This window comes from Sceloporus undulatus, chromosome 3 (assembly GCF_019175285.1).
Source record: "Sceloporus undulatus isolate JIND9_A2432 ecotype Alabama chromosome 3, SceUnd_v1.1, whole genome shotgun sequence".
NCBI classification, from domain to species: Eukaryota; Metazoa; Chordata; class Lepidosauria; order Squamata; family Phrynosomatidae; genus Sceloporus; species Sceloporus undulatus.
In genome coordinates this window covers 16,749,655-16,770,588 of record NC_056524.1, presented here as the reverse complement: position 1 = coordinate 16,770,588, position 20,934 = coordinate 16,749,655, and the positions used below count along the sequence as shown (strand labels likewise).

The 20,934-nt window shown below is 40.0% G+C and overlaps 1 protein-coding gene across 1 annotated transcript in view; it reads right to left on the bottom strand.

Annotated features, from left to right (window-relative positions):
* The window catches only part of FAT3 (FAT atypical cadherin 3), a 643,096-nt gene that overhangs the window by 74,475 nt on the left and 547,687 nt on the right, over positions 1-20,934 (bottom strand). Inside the window, 4 exon segments of the mRNA XM_042457261.1 lie at positions 796-939; positions 5,732-5,869; positions 9,266-9,480; positions 14,053-14,442. Of these exon segments, the coding sequence (XP_042313195.1) occupies positions 796-939; positions 5,732-5,869; positions 9,266-9,480; positions 14,053-14,442 (887 nt within the window).

Here is a 20,934-nt window from a genome sequence, read left to right as displayed (position 1 = left end):
AAGCACTGTCTACTTTCTCTGCTGAAGCACAGCTGCTGTCCTTGTTGCATGCCAGGGTGGGAAATTGGTGGTCTTCTTTGGCATCTTTTTCATTTTCTTCATCCTTTATATGCTTTGTTACATGTCCCTAAGTTTTCCCCTTGACTTATCCACAGGTCCTATCAAAATCCATAATTTTGGTCCCAAAATCTGCCCTCAACTTATGCATGAGGTCAACATGTAGTCAAGTATATATGGTATCTTATTGTTTTTACTCTGCTTAAACTGCTTAATGCTATTGTAAAATGCCCTGAGATCTCCTGATATAGGGTTGGTTATAAGTAGTTTAATCCATCAATCAATAAATCAAAGATGAAATTTCACAGATGTTGCTTGTGACAAGCAGCAGCTGCTGAAATTTGATATTCCGCCTAATTATTAAAGGGGCAGGATCTCTATCCCTTGTTTTAGCTGGCAACCTTATTTATGCACAAGAACCATAATTACAGCCACTTCGCCACCAGCAAAACTAGAAGTGAAGTAGTGTATGAATTGCATGTATGTAAGCCTTTTCTGAACCATTTTGTTCCAACAGTAAATCCTGTCCCAGGAGCAAGGTTTTTTTAATCTCTGTAAGGAATTCTATAATGGTGTTACAGAATTAAGGAACAGCATTCTCATCCTCTCTAAAAAAACAAAGAGATAATTCAATATGCTGGATGCTGATAAATTATCAAAAACAACTTAAAATTTTACTGAAACATTGAAAAGGTCAGACTATGATAGGAGGATTTTTGATGCTCAGGATAAACTTACTTGAATCACAGCAGTGTAGTTGGTGGGTGTAAATACAGGGCTGTTATCGTTCACGTCAGAAATGTCAACATTGACAGTCACAGATGCAGACAAAGGAGGGATGCCACTATCTCTTGCCTGTATGACTAATGAATATCCAGAAATCTGCAGAAATGTTAAAGGAATTGGAACAAAAAACAATGAATGAAAACCTTAAATGAAGCTGTAAAAGGTTACAGATTCCATCTCAGATTTGTTACATATGCATAATTATTCAGGCATGCTGGGTGAGGCTAAGCTGAACATATGGGGAGAGGGGGCAGCTTAGTCACGATTCTCTTTCTCGTTGCCTTCCATGTGTGGGGAACAACAGGTTGAAGAAAACAGCATCTTTTACATAAGGATGGACAATTACAGGAGTTGTGGGACTGCACTGACCTTCCTCCCGGACCTTGGAAAGCTGCATACTCCAACACCATACTCCTCACTGTCTATTATTACTCCATTTATTTATTAATTACTAAAAATGCTCCCACACCCCATGGCTGCTGTGGGAGGCAATTTCAGCATAATTTTGTCCCTGAAATGTTTTCATTCAGCTTATTTACTGGGTTAAAAATTCCTCTCTTCAGTCTAAAACACTCTAAAGCCATGGGAAGCAAAACCATGGCAAAATTGCTCCTCATAATATCTGCATTTTTCATGATTTGTTTTCATGGGGGGGGGGGGACTCACTGTGGCATAGTGGTTTGAGTGTTGGACTATGACTCTGGAGACCAGGGTTCAAATGCCCACTTGGCATGGAATGGAAATGGAAACCCACTGGGTGATGTTAAGCAAGTCACACTCCCTCAGCTTCAGAAGATGGCAATGCAACCCTCTCTGGAGAAACTTGTCAAGAAAACCCAAGGATAGGTTCACCTTATGGTCATCACTAGAGAGCACATTCCAAAACTGTGCTGCTCGCTGGTAATTTAATACAGTCTATTTTAGAGTAGGGATTGAAAGAATATTCATCATTATTATTTTCCCACCTGACAATGGCTTTCCCTGGTCTGGAATAAAAATACAAATGTCAGTATTCTGTGCTTCTTGGCTATACTTTTTATCCATTACATGATTCTATGATTCTATGATATGCAAATAGAAGACAAAAACAGCATGGGCATATTCGTTTTGTTACACAACATAGAGAAAATAATGGATATCTATTTGTCTTATCATGCAAAGGTGAATAGTCAAAGATATACATGTCTGTGTTAGGACTGCAAACTCTACCATTTATGTCAGATCAGACCTCACACTCTATTTTAACACAAGATGTTTGGCCTTTGTAATAACAGCATTTCCCTAGTAATTGCCACAATGTATCTCAGGCTCTGCTTTTTTAATAAGGCAATCCATAATCATAATGGCAGTGTGGCATTAAAATTACAGCACTGGAAGATGCAGGCTACAGATAATGGGAACACTAAAGAAAAATTTAAGTACCATGCATAGGAAATCCAATAGCAGGCATTATAATTGCAGCTGACATGTAGCGAGAGGAACGGCTTTTTAATTTAACACCAAATATAAACCTGGACATTAGAGTCAAATTCATTATGAGAATGGGTTCCAAAATACATTTTGGAAAAATAAGAATACATAATATTTATTAATTTGGTCAATAGTTTGGGATTTCTGTGATAGAAGGAGTTATAAACCTAATGGTGTTAAGATGATCTGCCCAGGAATGCTCAGGGCTGACCTCATCATTAGGCAGTGAAGCAATTGCTTCAGGCATAGGAGTACCCCATTATTTCTTTGAGTCTGCTACATTTTTCCCTGTTCTTGAAAGGCCAGGTTGTGTGAACACCCTTCAAGCTGAACTGTTGTCCTAATCTGTGATGGAAACCCTATTCCATTGTCTGTTTTGAAGTCAGGTGCAATTACCAGCTTGTATATGGAACAATTTTATATTTTACTTTGCCACAGGCAGCAAATTGTCTTGGACGACATCTGCACTGCAGAAATAATTCAGTTTGATGCTGCTTTAATTATCTCGGCAGTGCAAATGAAGTCTTGGATTGGCCCTGGCAATGGTTTGGTGGATCACACCATGAAACCATTGGTGAAAATGGAATTGGGTGTCAGATTGTTCACATATCAGTTAAAATACCTAAAAAACAAAACAAAAAGCAACCTAGCAGAACCTTTCAAAATTGCAGGATTCAGGTAGACTTCATGATATTTGAAGGGTCTGTCAAAATATTAAATCAACGACTCAATAAACAAGTTGCTCTCTGTATGTACAAACATATGACATCAGGGAAACCAGTGATACCACTCTTATCAACTATGGATTACTGAGGAAATGGAGTAACAGGACCAATGGCTTTCCTATGGCATTCCTTTGTGACTTTGCCATTCGGGCCTCACTTCTAGGCCCGAGTGTATTATTGATGCTACCACATTAATTTTAAAGGAAGTAGTGTGATTCATTAGTGTTAAAGAAAGTCCAAGCAATTAATTCATTTAAATAAAGGAATTCTGTGCAAATAATTTGTTAAATCATTACACTGAAAAATATAATCTAGAATTACAAGAAAAAGAGGTCAGTAATAAATTAAAGTAATGAGAATTGTTATTCATTAAAGTAAATAAATTATAGTAATGGGAATTGTTATTCATTATTCAAAAATAATATCTTTGGTGTTTAATGACTACATTCATGAATTTTAACTTTGCAGTTGAAGACTTTAACAAATTTGAACCAATTGATTAATTTTAACAAATTATTCCCAAGCTCTCCTTCTACATAAACATAATAAGGGACTGTGGCTTTTGGAAGTTCCATTCAGATCAACAGGGCTTCTGCACCACTGTGTTTGCTGATGATTCTGCTTAATTCCAGTGGAATTTATGCAAACCTATTTCTTTCTCAAAGATTTCTCCTATGGTCTACAGATGGCAATAAATCCACACACACCCTGCTTCTCTTGTATTCTGCTGGCAAACTATTTGCAATGGTGATTTCAAATATTGACAACTTCATCCTGCTGTCACATTAATATGGAAAGGATGTTTTCTTTTGCATTAAGCAGCCTTGAGACAGAGTCATTTTCCAAGTGGAAATATATTTTTAACCTGCTAGCTTGCCTAATTTAGCACTTCTAACATTACCTTGCTTGCTGGGAGATACCAGGAGGACTTACTACTGTGTCTTCCAAGACAAAAAAAAAGTGTTGTTGCTCCGATCCACCCCATTTGGCATGCCACCAAGTCTTGTTCACGGAGGTGAGATGCAATGTTTTTTCCTTCTAATTCAGGGGTCATTCAGATGTCGGGCTTTTTTAGCGCAACAATGCGAATCATCTCACTCACACATTCCAGGCTTGTTATTCACACTATGGAACCTTGTTGATGCACATCTCTGTGAGTTCAGTTGTTCACACATGCAAGCATTTGACTAAAGATGGAGTTGATGATGCAAATGCATTCAGAACCTCTTTTTTTGTATGCAGCATTTTAACCCGGGGCTGTTTGGGTTATTTGAATTGGTTATTCACACTACTGATGATGCAGATCTTTTTAAAAAAAACTAGAGATGAACCCCGATATTGATCATCTTAGATTAAGTGCATTTTTGGCAGCCTCCCTAAACTTAATTGAAGACCTATATCCATCCTTGCAACAAAAGTAAAAAAAATCCTTGCATGCCGGCAGTGGGTACAATTCAGGCCAGTGACTGGCAGTGTCAAAGCCAAAAGTGGGCAGGGGTACACCTACCCACAATACATCTCTCTGTGACCCCTCCTTTTCTCTTTTTCATTGTTGTATGCTTTCCACACCCTTTTGGCCATCCCTGCTGTCCCTTTCCACATCTATCAATATGCAGACTGCTGGTGAACGAATAGATAGATCTTGCCAGAACTCTGAACTGAACACTTGCAGAAGTGTTTAAAATTTGGCCAACAGTCACATTAAATAAAGCCAAGGACTGCATGAAGTTTAACCAACACCATATCCTGTTTACAATTCTGACTTAGTTCTGTAAAACTATATTTTACACTACCCACAGTTCTAGATGGGGATGAAACAAATGGCTGTGGGTAACTGACAAAAGAAGAAAGGGGCACATGAATCTATGATGTTTATCACACTATGCTCTTAAAGAGGTACTATTCCAGTGTGACTCCTCTAGCAGCCTCCTGTTGCATGCTGGGATTGGCAGTTTTAAGGAGCTGAACTTCTCTGCCTGAGAATTCTAAATACCCCTCCTTAAAACTGCCAATCCCAGCATGCAACAGGAGGCAGCTAGAGGAGTCACACTGGAATAGTACCTCATTAAGAGCTCGTCTGATAAACACCTATGGCTCACTCAGGTACATGGCAGGAAATAGTATTAGCTCTTCTACAGATCCTGGAAACAAGAGACTTAGAGAAACTAGAAACTAGAGAAATCCCTGGGAATAGCAAACTCAAATAAAAGGTGCATCTACACTGTAGAAATAATGCAGTTTGGCACTACTTGAAGTGCTGTAAGTCCATCCTATGGACTCCTGGGATATGTAATTTTACAAGGTCTTTAGACTTCTCTGCCGAAGCATGCTCTTGCTTCACAAAACTACAAATCCCAGGATTCTGTAGGATGAAGCCATGGCAGTTAAAGTAAAGTCAAATTGCATTATTTCTACAGTGTAGATACCTCTTTTTCACATTTATATGAAGACTTGTCAATTCTGCTTGCCGTACCCATTGGAACCAAATGCAGTTTTTAGTAAATGCTTCAAAATCACACCCATACACTGGCTGACAGAAAACAGGATACAGAAATGTCAGAGTATTTTTCTTGATATAATTACATTGATGTAAGAGGGACATGTAGGCATTCAGCAGTCATTAGAACAGGCAGCAAGTAGGAAGATAATGTTTTCAGACAAATGGAAAAGTAATGAACCCAATGTGTCCTTACCCGCTCTCGGTCCAATCTCTTTTTAACCTTTATGAGTCCCAAGCTTGGATCAATTGAAAATTCATTGTTCCGATCTCCATTGATTATAGAAAAATGAATCTGCCCATTCGGAGGACTGTCCAGGTCTTCAGCTATCAGCTTTGGAAGGGTGAAGATCCGGGGAGAGGGGGGGAATGAGAAAGCTGGATGAATACATAAATTCCATGGTATGCTGATTGTGACAAACATTACTTGAACCACTGGATGTAAATTACAAGAAAAGAGATTTCATTAAATGTTAGAAAGAGCTTTCTGTGGTTTTAAAGTATAATGGACCAACTTGGAAGGTGGTAGACTTTTCTTCACTACAGATCTCTATACAGAAGGTGGATGACCATAATTCAGGCACACATTAGTGGTAGATTTCTAGTATTTTTATTAAAATATATCAAAGGTTTGCACCTGTAGAAGGTTCTCATGCCACTTTCATGCTCTGGAGACTGGATGAACTACCAAAAAAAGAGGATGGAGATTCACTTCTGGGTCTCAAAAACTGGTATTGGTGTGTTTGAATCTTAGTATAGGATTACTATAATTTAAAGCAAATCGCTGATTGGGTTATATGACTGTTGTTCCCATTTGAAATTAGTTCTGATCCCACTTTGATTGATTTCTGTCTCAATAAAGTGAGACAGATGCAAAAAATCCATTTGTTTCCTAGACACTAGTTTCCTAGCGGTTCTTTTTAAAAGAATTGATTCCGAAGTGTGTTCAACAAGTGGGAATGATAGATCTGAATCACATCATTCTGGAGGGGAAGGACTAATGGCAGAGGGGTGTTTACCATCTCTCCTCAGCTTTTGGTAGATCCACTTTTCCCCCCTCTTTCAGCACTGACTTTGTGCTTGTGGTATGACCTATGGGCACATGATTTTTTAAAAATAAAATTGATAGAAGATTTGATTCATTGATTTTGCAACTACTTGCAATCAATGAAGCAAGTAGTTGCAAAATCAATGAATCGAAGCTTCTATCAATTTGTTTTATAAAAAATTGACAGAAGATTTTGAGAGACTACTTGCAATTACCCGGACAATCCAACAGCAGCTCACAGTGAGGCATGTAGTTGCAAAACCAATGAATAAACTCTTGTATCAATTTTTACACGCGCGCGCGCACACACACACACACACAGTTTCCAAGCTGGGCTGCCTGGGCTGCTGCTTACATCACTGATGATGCACAGATGATTGACATGCATTTTGAAGTAGTGCAAACTAGTGGGGATGATAATGATGCCAAAAAAGAAGCAATTACAAGGGGATAATGAAGACACTTCTATAGTGGGAATAACTGACCTTTTGGAATCGATTTACCAATATGGACTGAAGGCAAATCGCAAACCAGTTTAAATGTAAGTGGGAATGAGCACCCAGTTTTTTAAAAAAAACATACTTGAAAGCTTCCAGGAGTAGCAAGTCACTCTCTTTTCTGGCCAGAAAAAAGGTTGGCCTTAGGATTCTTGAGGTGTCAAGAGTCACAAATACATCCTTGAGGAGGCCATAAAACTGAACTACACTGTAATTTGCGGTACATTCCAACTCCATAAGTCTATGTCAAACACTTTGTTATATCATTAAAATGCATGATATCCCATTTATTTACCCATCACAACAACTTCATAAGCAATATCCATATGCATTTTGAGCCTTCAAGCACTTCTATTTCCCTGACATTGCTTCTGCTGCAAATGTTTCACATAAGCTGAGTAATACTAGGTGCCTGGAAGTTCAAGGGAATGTCAAGAGGACATTCAAGCTCTTGCATAATTAGAGTACGAATCTAACTGGCCAAGAGCCACCTGAGTCCAGACTAGGGCTGCATCTGCACTGCAGAAGTAATCTAGTTTGACATTGCTTTAACTGCCATGGCTCAATACTATGGGACGCTGGCAACTGCAGTTTTGTATGACATTTAGCTTTCTCTAGCAGAGAACTCTGGTGCCACAACAAAAGAAAAATCTCAGAATTTTACAGCATTGAGCCATGGCAGTTAAAGTGGTGTCAAACTGGATTATTTCTGCACTGCGGATGCAGCCTTGGTTAGATGGGTTGAATCCAAACCCCTCCTCAGCAAAGGAGGTTGGAATTTTTTAAGGAATAGTCTTATAATGGCCTAATGTTTTGCTTGTATTGTGGTTGTGTTCCTGGCTGGAGGAAGTTTGGATCTGGACTAACTCTGCTCCTTTCTTGCACCGATTCTTTTCTGCCCTCTTTTTGGTTTTTTTTGTCTCCAGACCTTAGCCAGTGGACTGCTCTGTCATCAAATCTTTAACAAGGCAGGAGAGAGTTCTGCTGGCAGAACAGCATTTCTGCTAGGAGAAGAGACCTGTGTCCAGTACTGAGCATAGGTAAGACATTTTCTGAACCCAGACTACACTTTTAAAGTTTTCTTTACAGAATTAGGGATGTGGGGGGACTATGCAAAATGGAAGAGGCACAAATAGCCTATGTGATGCTTTCATCCTAATTCTGCTGTAAGACCCAATTTTATTGTTAGTCCCAATCAGAGTAGACCCACTGAATGAAAGGGTTCTACCTACATGTTATCTCACTGTTCAATGACTGATTGAATGGGTCTGTTCTAAATGAGACTAACCAACAGCAGTCTTGTGCTGGGAAAAAAGTGAGGTATAAAAATAATAAATAAATAAATAAGAACATAAATTAATTAGTAGGATTCAGGCCATATAAAGATTGGAATCTTTTTCAGACAAAGATACAGGACTAGACCAGAAATATTTATAGACCTGTGGCAAAAAAACAATTAGCTGGAGCTATGCTGGGGCTGAGGAAGGTAATACAGGGGTAGGCAACCTTTTTGAGCCAGGGGCCAGGTTGCTGTCCCTCAGACAACTGGGGGGCCGAAGCAAAAAAATAAATAATTAAATAATTTTTTTTAAAAAAAAGTAAATGTATAAATAAACCAGGACAAATGTAGGACAACATTTTCAAATGGAAGACTCTTTTTAAAAAAAAAATGGAGGACACGCGAAAAAAATTGCTGATTTTAAAAAAAAATGTTAATATAAATGCATGTTTCTGAGGCTTCTGTAGACAATTGCCCCCAAAAGGCCCCGGCGGCAATCGGCGGCAGGACCAGGCTGGGGCCGGTCCCAAGGCCTTGCCGGGCCGCATCCGGCCCGCGGGCCGCAGGTTGCCTACCCCTGAGGTAATACATCACTTTCAGCCCTCACCCTGCAACGTTAAGAAACTTGCCATAAGTTGTAGCAGTACATTTATCAGAAAGTCCCTAGTTCTTGTCCCACTTGCTCCCAACAGAGACTACAAGTGTCACCCAGCGACTTTAAGTAACTTGCAGTAAGATGCAGCAGTGCATTTATCAAAAGGTCCCTAGTTCTTGTCCCACTAGCTCCTGATAGAGACTACAACTGATACAATTTCCTTCTGAGAACTATTCATGGATACTTAGTCAAGGATTCCGTAACCGTGGCTGCACACTGGGGCACATATGGAGGACAATTTCACAACTCACCGTTATCAATGAATCACCTATTGATGCATCCTCACTGATGACAGCGCTGTAGACCTCTTGACTAAATCTTGGTGCATTATCATTAACATCTGTCACGTTTATATTCACTGTTGTCACAGCACTTAACGCTGGGCTGCCTCCATCTTTAGCTTCAACAACTAGGAAGAAATCCTTACAGGTTTCATAGTCCAGAGGTTCAATTACAGATATAGACCCTGGGAGAGAGAAGATGGAATTTTAGCACAGCACAACCCTGAAGTCCCAAGTATCTCTTTCAAAGTTGTATTAGTTATCCCAGTATGGATGTAATTCTTTGCTAATTTCATTCTGGAAGGAAACAATGAGTAATTTTAGCAATTTCTTCCTGTTGCAAAAGAGTCTGAAAATAGGCTTTTCGCAATTTCGGACTTATCCTGTGAAAAATTTGTATATGGGAATTTTGAGCAGAAACCCATGTTTATGGGAAACAGCCTTTTAATTTTTTTAAATTGTTTTTAATGGAAAGCAATTCATCATCTTTGAACAGGCACTTTCTTGCTAACAAGAAGAAGTGTTATAATGTTGGAACTGGAAGCACTGATAATATTAGAGGAAAATGTTTGCTTTAATACTCTTATGTCCTTTTAGTTTTCATTTAATTTATTCCATGCTTACTGAATTGTTCATACATACAGGACTGGATTGTTCTTGAATGCAAAAAACTCCATGAAACATGAAATATTTTCCCAGGGTTGTTACCACCTTTTGTAAAATAAATAAAGAAACCCATCACCCATTGGGCTTGTTTCATAATTTTATGTGATTTGCTTTTCAAAGAGAAAATACTATTTTGCACAGAGACATCCTGCTAAAAATTTGGATACTCTGTAGGGAAAAAAAATGTAACTATCCATCTATTCTTGGACTGAAAGTGTGAATAGTGTTTGGTTAGAGAAACCACAACTGACTGACTTTATTAGGGTGAGAAGGCTTGTCTTGTTAAGGGTAGATAATTTAGTAAGATTTCTTCACATTCCTAAAACAAAAAAACACACTTTGACCAACATAGGAAAATAATATTAGTTATGTTCTTCTCCTGTTTTTTAATTATGAGGACAACCCTGTATCTGCAGCAGAACTTGTGAACAGGAAGATTATCACTACTACTGTTACCATACCCAACTATACATATAGAATAATAGAATCTTAGCATTGAATGCGGCCGCTAGTCCGACCGCTTGCCATGAATGAATACACATCTAAAGAACTTCTGAAACCTCTGAAAGACCTCCAAAGATGGAAAGTCCACCACCCTCCAAGGCAATCTATTTTACCATCAAACCATTCTTCCTAATGTTTAGGTGGGAACTCTTTTCTTGTCATTTGAATCCAGTGATTAATGTTCTAATCTCTGAAGCAGCAGAAAGCAAGCTTGTTCCATCTTCTACATGACATTCCTTTTGATATTTAAATGGGCTAAAAATACAGAAAGAACTTCATCCTAATGCAGAAAAAAAGTCCACTGTGTGTGGACACACCTTGTAAAAAAGCATTCATTTGCCATGGGTTTAAAGATGCATTCTATAGACATCTTTGAATGAGCAGTTTTACAAAATTATAGGGAAGACTGGTGTATTCATCTTCTGCCACTGATCTGTCAATAATGGAACTGTTATGTGTTAATGAATAAGAAACGTCTCCTTTCCCTCCTTTCTGGTGATTAAATGTCACATCTTCTTTTTTATTGATTTATCTTCTTGCTTTCATTGTAAAATACAACTCCAACCAACAACTCCAACCAACAGGTTTAAGGCTGTTTCTCATAAACCTTGTTGGTGGTGTGTTTGTACTTGTTCCTGGAGTGCTGATATGTACATGTTGTTCCAGTTTCCTCCCAAATAAACCTTAAAATGATCTTGAATGGTGTTTCAAAATGTCTACCAACTAAACAAAGAGTACTCAAGACCAGGGGAAGAGGGAGAAAAAGAGAAGAAACTATCAGACATTAAAACCTGGGGGGGGGGGGGAGGAATGAACTGATCATTGCAGGTAGCTCAATTCAGACAAAAGAAAAGAGGGGCCCTATGGATATGTGAAGATAAACTGTCTAGGAATGCATAAACTCTTCATTCATCTCTGAGCCCCTCTTCATTTGATCAAGAGAAGGGATTTATCCTCACAAATGGCATACATAGGCCCATAATAAAGGTGGGCAACTTTAGTGGCTCAGCTGGCCACTTCCTTTCTTCCTCTACAAATCCACTGAAGGTTTTACCCTTTTAATTGTTATTTTAAAAAAGAGATGAGAGGTTCACTTCTAGTTTTTTTTTAAACACACATTTATAATGTAATATTTTAAAATGAAAGCAAAGTTATTTGCTTTGCATTAAAGGAAAATTGCAACTCCTGGGGGTCCCCTTGAGTGGCAATTCATTCCTATTTTGGTTCCATCCATATATTGGTGTTCAGCTTGTAGCCTTTGTATTACCTGCTCTGGCTAAGAGATTCACTGTGTTGGAATGGGTGAGGGTTCCTATCTTAGATAGTTCTAAAAAGGGATGAGAAAAATGCATAAAGCAGAATAGGTCTAAACATATTTTGGGGGCAAGGTGGATAAATGAAAGCTCCAAGTTCAGTCAAAGGATGCAGTTGGTTTTTGTCATGGGCTGTTAGCATTATATCCTCACAGAAACTGACTACATCCTTCAACTTGATTTGGAACTCTTATCTTGCCATCTTGCCCAATATATATTTATTCTGCTTTTGGCAGGTTTGGTAAGGTTAACTGAGAGCCAACTTGGTAGGGCTTGAGTATTGGACTAGGAGCCTGGGAGTCTAGGATTCAAAATCCCTGCTTGCCCATGGAAACCCACTGGGTGACCTTGGGAAAGTCACATTTGTCAGCCTTAGAGGAAATTAATGGCAATGAATTGATGGTACATAACAACAACAGGCTAAAAAAGAGGTTCCTTCTATATAACACACACACACGTTATATTCTGTTATATTTTCATAAACTGCCTTGGCTACTTTTGGGAAGAAATCCTTTTTCATTTCAAATTTTAGAAAATAACTCTATTCCCGAGACCAGCAACATGAAGGGCAATGTGGGGACAAGAGGTAATTGAAATATGAGAAGAGAGGACTTGAGAATATTCATGACTGCATTCCTCAGATTTTCCTAAACCCCTGCTATCGGCTCATTTCAATAAGGATTAACTTGGTGAGTCTATTTTCATCTTTTCTGTTCAACCTTTCGTAATCCAGGTGGGTATGATAAGGGAGTTGACAGCTCATTGATGTTTTTGGATTCAATAGACCCCCCCCCCCTCCCTGGTATGACAAAAAAAGAAACCTTATTAAGGAAAACTGAAGCTGATCCACCTACATGGACTTAACATTTAACATACTTGAATAGTCTGGAGGTAAAGGTTGACGTGCTGTTCAGTGCTGGCAAAATGCAAAGCTAGCACAGTTATGAGAATGAAGGATAACTCCATAGCCCATGTACATCACTTAGTATCAAGGCTGTAACTTTAAGTTTTCCATACATAACATTACAAGAATTGTGTACATAACTGAGATAAGACTACTGGTAAATTGCATCAGAAGAGAATGCATTTTGAAATTGTAATTAAAATATTTACGACACAGCCCTACTCAAGCTATTGAGTTCAGTGAGTAATCCTTCAGGATGTGTGTGTATAGTAGGGAAGGAAAACTGTGGCTCACAGGTCACAAGTGCTCCCCTAAATATTTCAGCCAAAAATGGTTTACCAATTTTGTTTCATTTTCTAATCGAAAGTCTCTCCTGTGGTCCCTATGTCTTTCCTAGCGTGCCTTTAATTGGGACATGTTGTTGTGTGCCTTCAAGTCCTTTATGACTTATGGTGACTTAACACAAACCTATCTTGGGGTTTTCTCAGCAAGATTTGTTCATTGGTTTGCCATTGCCTTCTCCTGAGGCTGAGAGCATGTGGCCAAGGTCACTTACTGCAGTGGGTTCATGGCTGAGCGGGGAATCAAACCCTGGTCTCTAGAGTCATAGTCCAACACTCAAACCACTACACCGTGCCTTACTCTGTAAATTGGGGCATATCTCCTGTAAATGGTTTTTTTAAAAAAATATCTCACTACCTAATCCTTTAAACCTCTCATTACTTGTCTTCAGGATACAGGTTGAGCATTCCTTATCCAAAATGCTTAGGACAAGACATGTTTTGGATTCTAGAATACCTGTAGTTGCATATATGTACACAATGAGGTATGATGGAGATGAAAGTCAGGTCTAAACACAAAGTTCCTTTATGTTTCCTATCCACCTTATATACATAGCCTGAAGATAATTTTATACAATGTTTTTAAACAATTTTGTGCATGAAACAAAATTTGTGTACACTGAACTATCAGAAAGCAAAGGTGTCATTATCACAGCCAGCTGTGAAAAAAGTTTTGGTTTCTAGAATATTATGGATTTTGGAATTCCGGGTAAGGGAAATTTCAGCATGGTGTAGTGCTTTGAGTGTTTGATTATGACTCTGGAGACCAGGATTTGAAACCCTGACAAACCATGAAGCCCACTGGGTGACCTTGGGCAAGTCACACTCTCTCAGCTTCAGAGGACGGCAATGGCAAACTCACTGTGAAGAAACTTGCCTGGAAAACCTCATGACTGGGTCATCGTAAGTCAGAAATGACTTGAAGGCACACAACAACAATAGCTTGTTTAAATAAACAAACAAAAAAACAAAACAAAAACCCATTCCTTTTTAAAATCCAGTTTTATTAGCCTATTTTATAAAACATACCTGTCTTTGAATTGATCCTGAATTTCCCCTTTTCATTGCCAGACCTGATGAGGTAGGTAATCTCTGCATTTGTACCAATGTCTTTGCTGGTGGCAAAAACAGAAAGAATTTCAGCACTAGGTGAGGTGTCCTCAGGCACTGTGATAAGGTAATCTCTTCTCTCAAAAACAGGAGGGTTGTCATTAATGTCCAGAACTGTAATTGTGACTGTGGCAAATGAAGACAGGGTCTGCACGATGCCTTGGTCAGATGCTTTGATGGTGACATTATATGAAGGTTGAAGTTCTCTGTCCAGAGGATGTTCCAAAATAATGATTCCTGAGGACTTGTCTACAGAGAAGAAGCCTTCTGAAGAATCTGCCAGGGAATAGACAATCTTTCTATTCACACCTAAAAAGAGGAAGAAAAAAAAAACACAGTATCTTTAAGAAGGCCATATGATGCAGAAGATTAAGGGGTGTGTTTGTCCCTGGGAGAACCTCCCATTACTTGTTAGTATATGAGCCAGCATGGTTTAGTAGTTTGAGTGTTGGTCTGGGACTCTGGAGACCAGGGTCTGAATCCCAGCTTGACCAATGAAACCCAGTGCATGACCTTGGGCAAGTCACACAATCTCAGTCTCAGAGAATGGCAATGGCAAAACCCCTCAGAAGAAACTTGCCAAGAAAAACCTCTGATAGCGTTGCCTTAGGGTTGCTGTAAGTTGGAAATGACTTGGAGACACATAACACACACATGGTCTCCTACTACCGCATGGGATGCCGATCCCCAGTCCACTCTGACTGTGGATTCCTGCATGGCTGGGGGTTGGTGTGTGGTGCCTTCCAATTGTATGTTTCTGGGGCTTGCAGCCTAATTTTGACACAGAGCTATAAGTCAGTGAGACTACTGTTGTGATATCAAGCTCCAAAGCTTAGCAACTACACCTCCTCTAAGCCAAACAAAAATGATAAAGCCTCCCTCAGCCATAGATTTTGGACTATTAGGAAATACAGCAAAAAATAGCCATTATTTTGCTTATCATTTAAATACTGTTAGGGAGGGATGCTCTTTGCATTTTCTGGCTCTAGCATGATAATGCCTCAGGATATTTCTGACAACCAAAAAATTGACAGCATAAGATATTGTCATAGTATTAAAGATATTGCCACTTTGTGCTGTTTTTTTTAAATCACTGTAATTTAAGTATTTGTTGTTTAACATTGTTTAAATATTGTATTTAATATTCTAATGCATTGTGTTGTGTTTTATCTATTCTATTTTGCTCCTTTTTAAAATTGGCCTTTGAAATAATTAAATACAATCTGTTATTGTGAAATAACTTCAAAATTGTTTTGTTACTTTGGAATAATTAAATACAGTCTATACAATCTGTTGTTGAATGATTAAGTCAACACAGGTAAATCCAATTGATTCAATGGTTCTCTCCTAGTTGGACTACCAATAGGGTATGGGTCCAAGTAAAATGATTACAACTTGTGGACCTCCACTTATGTGGTCATGAATTGAATCCATCCATTAGAGAAAGGCCCAAAAAGTACAACCACGTGTATATGGGATGACATACAGGTGTATATGAAACCCATAGGTTTCCAGCCATTATTTTACTGCCATAGTTCTAAGAGCAAAGTTGGCATAGCCTGGATGGGTGATTCTATCAGTCTCATTTTCTCCCACATTCATTTTTTAAAAAATACATTCTTAATAAATCTCAATTTCTTGCCATTAAATTCATAGGGAAATGCAGATTTGTCAGCATTTCTCCTTTTAAAAAATGAAACTGGTGAAATCTTTGGTTCATCCTTTATTGTCACATGTAGCAGTTGCTTGTTACACAAGGGAATCAACCTCAGCCACCTGCTAAATTGCAGAGATTTGTATGCTGAAGTTGACTCCAGGCCTGAAGGGAAAGTACTTTGTGATTGCCAGCTCTCTTTCCACTGCAGTGGGACAGCCACTTGAAAGCTAATTAAGCACAAATGTCAAAACAAAGGCACATACACCCCCATGTTGTTGTCTGTGTGTGTACAGCTCCAGCAATGGGAATGCGACAATGCATTGAAGCTGGTGATTCCTTATCCTTAGAGGCTGTTGTGAAATTGTCTCCCTGTTGTTTGAAAGCAAAAACTACAAACCTAACATTAGTTAAAATGCACTAGAACTACTTATTCCCCTTCAAGGCATATTCTGTTAATTCTGAATTTTCAGAACTTATTGGAGGTGTTTCCCGATTTGTTTCATTTTTTGATACAGTTATGGGAATATACTGTTATTTTTAAAGACTGATCAAAAGTTATGTAAGGTATATTTGTGTTCAGATTCATGTGGCAGAACAGAAGTATAATTGTGTCACCACTGAGATTTAGAGGACTCCCATTTCTCCAGCCATATCCATAAAATGCATTCACCAAAACAAAACAGACTCTCTTTTAAATTGCATTAAAAAGATTAGGTGAGTCTGAAGAACAGGTATGTCTGTTTCAGTGTATATGCACATGCATATGTGCGTTCATGCACATACACACACACACAACACACACACAACACACACACTTCCCAACTCAGTCAAAACCAGGGTGTAGTGGGAACATAAGGAAATCCCCGCCACCCAAAATATGAATTCTGACTTCCTTTATGACATTTTCTTTCAGTTCCCAAATTTTTAGCACTACAGTAACTTAAAACTTCACGGAGGCCCATTACATACGGGCCCTGAAGGATGCCCTTGGCACATGCAAGGGGCACCCTGCCCACATGCCCCTTGCCCCTCACACATGCCGAGGGTGTCCTCACTGTGTGGTGCTGAATAGAAGGTGTGCGCAGTGATGATGTCACTGCTGCGTGGTATCCAAATGGAGCTGTGCAGCAGCAACGTGCTCACACTGCCGCAAGCTATTTGCGGCAGCACAAATGGAGCCGCTTTTTAGTGGTCCTTTAATTTTCCCGTAACAGCGCTGTGCAAAATGGTTGCTGTGGCGCTGCTATGCGGCAAAGAGAAGCGGCTCCCGGCTGCCTCTTCCTGGCGCTCTGTACTGTGCCTTGAGCACTTAAAAGCAGAACTTAGGCATCCAAAGAAAAGGGGCAAACAAAGCTCTCAAATGGGAACACAGGAAATATAAAAGTCCTAGGTGTGAATAACTGTCAGTGTCTCAGTCCCTGCAATGCTTGAAATTTGGGGACTGAATAAAAATGTCATTGGGGCCTGGAATTCTCATTGGGGGACCGCATTTTGCCATCGCCCCAGCAAGAAAATGACTTTAAGCCTTGAAAATGTCATTAAGAACAAATGGTATTTAAATTATAATTTGACCATTTATCATCTACCAGGTCGATACACACAGGATGTATTTCCAAACATTCTGAAGTCATTAAAGCTATGTGGCATATAAATGATTTTATTATCTGCCTCTTTGATACACCAAGGATGTATTTCCCAGCACTTCAGAAGTAATTACAAATGCAAGGCATTTAAAGGATAGCCTTATCATCCATCATTACTATTAGTTATTTGTATCACTACAGTTCCCAATGTCCCCAATGTGAGACAAGGCACTGGTGGGTTGCAGAGCGTGTAAATCCTGGGTTATAGATAGCTCTGCTGTTTATTTGACAGGGAGGATTTGGAAGATTTCATTTTAGCCTGTATGGAGTTGTCATAAGGGATCCATTTGTACTGTCCTAAGATATAGTGAAGAGAAAAATATAGTATGTATTATAATGGGATGCAGATTCTTTGGTATTTGGTGTGTTTTTTTCTCCATCTTTAGGAAGGGAGAGAGAGACAGGAAGAGGGAAGAGCCATGTTCAGACAATAAAATCTTGGCTTAATAAGCTGAAGTATGAACAATCTTGGTTACAGAAGCAGTCCCTTTGGTCCTCTCTTTCTGCAAGCAAGTGAAGAAAATGGGAAGTCATTAATTGCTCTCTTTTTTTAACCACTGGACAATTATTAAAAGCACAGGAATAAGCAAGGATGGGAATTAATGTTTCTAAGTAACAAAGAATTCGTTCTATGGTGCTCATATTGCGTCCGCAGAGTTGCGTCCGGCAGAGTTGTTCAGGGTGGTCAGGGAGCTAACTCAGCTCCCTCCCGCTCAGAATCAGATCCTTGAACCTACTAAGGCCTGCTGTGACTTATTTAACGACTTTTTTGCGGATAAAACATCTCGGATAAGCGAAGGTCTGAACGCCGACATTTTAGCAGAACCTAAGGTAGAGGTGTCCGGAGCCTCCGTGGACTTTATTAAACTGGATCGGTTTGAGTCGGTGAGTACCGAGGATGTGGACAAGATCCTCGGAAGTGTTCGGAAGACAACCTGCTCTCTCGATCCCTGTCCCTCGTGGTTAGTGGCCCAGGGGGGATCAGCGGTAACAACTTTGTTACGCCAGATAGTTAATACATCTTTGAGGGATGGGCAATTTCCATCACAACTGAAATTGGCCATAGTAAAACCTATTCTAAAAAAGCCCTCCCTCGACCCCCTGGTTCATAATAATTATCGGCCTGTTTCACTGCTACCATTTTTGGGAAAGGTGATCGAGAGGGCGGTTGCAATCCAGCTTCAGGCGGTCTTGGATGAAACGGATTATCTGGACCCATTTCAAACTGGCTTCCGGGCGGGCTACGGGGTTGAGACGGCCATGGTCGCCTTGGTCGATGATCTCCGTCTGAGCGTCGACAGGGGAAGCGTGTCCCTGTTGGTGCTCTTGGACATCTCAGCGGCTTTCGATACCATAGACCATGGTATCCTTCTGGGACGCCTGGCAGAGGTGGGAATCGGGGGGCACTGCGCTCCAGTGGTTCCGGTCCTACCTCTCTGGGAGGTCCCAGATGGTCCAGCTGGGAGACGTGTGCTCCGACGAGCGGGCCCTTAAAACTGGGGTCCCTCAAGGAGCCATTCTGTCTCCCATGCTATTTAACATTTACATGAAACCGCTGGGAGAGATCATCCGGAGACATGGGGCGCAGGGTTATCAGTACGCTGATGACACCCAAATCATTTTCTCTATGTCTCCGACTGATGCAGTGACTGGGGATGGGGTCTCTCCTCTCGTGGCATGCCTGGAGTCAGTAATGGGCTGGATGAGGGAAAACCGACTCAAATTGAATCCAGAGAAAACGGAGGTACTAGTTATAGGTTCCCCTGGTCCAGGAATGGCGGTGGTTCCACCTGTCCTGAACGGGGTCACGCTCCCTGTGAAGGACTCCGTGCGCAGTCTGGGGGTGCTTCTTGACTCGTCGCTACACCTGACTGCTCAGGTGAATGCGACGGTCAAGAGCACCTGTTATCAGCTTCTGCTTATTCGCCAGCTGCGCCCATACCTGGCCCAGAGGGACCTAGAAACTGTTGTACATGCTCTGGTAACCTCGAGATTGGATTTCTGCAATGTACTCTACTTGGGGCAACCCTTATATCAAACTCGGAAGCTGCAAATGGTTCAGAACATGGCAGCCCGGCTGGTCACTGGTGCTCCCAGGACCAGCCATATAACACCGGTGTTGAAAGATCTCCATTGGTTGCCTATTCGCTTCCGGGCCCAATATAAGGCGTTGGTTATTACCTATAAAGCCCTAAATGGCTTGGGTCCAGGTTACCTAAAGGATCGCCTCTCCCCGTACATTCCGCCTTGCACCCTCAGGACATCTGGGCAGCAGCTACTGAAGGTGCCTGGGCCTAGATTGTCCTCCACCACAAGGAGGACATTTTCCACTGCTGCCCCAGCCCTTTGGAATACGCTGCCCACTGAGCTCCGCTCGACTACCACCCTGGCCCAATTCAGGAAGGATTTGAAGACCTTCCTGTTCCAACAGGCATTCCCCGATTAAAAATCCTGTGGGCCTCCCTCCTCTTTCGTGGCCAAGAGGAAGGGCTTTGGGGCTTTTAGCCTGTGTTTTTTATTATTGTTTATATGTGATGTATTTTGGATTTTATTGTATGTATTGTTGTTTTAAATTTTATACTGTAAGCCGCCCTGATCGAAGGAAGGTGCGGGATATAAATAAAAACTTTATTATTTATTTATTTAAATCATCACCACAACCACCACCACCACATATCAGCAGAAGAGCTGAAAGTAAATGGGTTCTGAATAGGGATGCAATTTGTCATTAAATTTCTTGAAGGAAGCAATGAGTAATTTTCAAAATTTTCTTTGTGATGCCAAAAAAAACCTTCAAAAATTATGGAGTTTTCAAAGGCTATTTGTAATCCAGAATTTATTCTATGCAAAATTTGCACATGGTGGTTTTGCACAGCATTTTCTGCACAGGAAAGATTTTTGTCTACATAAGATTTCTGCATACTATTGAAAAAAAAATGCTGCTTCCTGCAGAGAAAGTGTTGTTTTAATGCAAGTCAACCTTGTTCAAATTTTGCATGGAGTGCTCCCACTGTAGCATTTTCTGTGGAGGAAATAGTTTTTTCTGAGTAGAGGTCTCCACAGAAAAGGTGGTTTTTTTTTTTTATTATTTTGCATAGAATAATTCCTAAACTGTGATGATTCTCATCACTCAAGGATGTTTCTCATCTGGATTCTGGATACTTGGAAAGCAGTTTTTCAACTTTTTAAAAAATATTTCTGAATATTCATTTACATCCTCATTTTTGAATTAATTTTAAAAGTCAGTATTAAAGGAACCACACTTATATCCTTCAGATATGAGGCCACCAATATGAATGCCAGTCTGAGCAGGTCAAATCTTACTAAACTCCTTTTGCTAATAGAAGGATTTTCTCAGGAGAATAGGGAGGGGTGGGATTTTCAGTGATTCCCCTCTTCTGCATAGTCCTCTCTGCCCCTTGCTCTTGATGACTAAAGGGATACAGGAAAAAGGAGAAATTGAAACACATTACAGAGCTTCCTGTTTTGCCAAAACAAGCC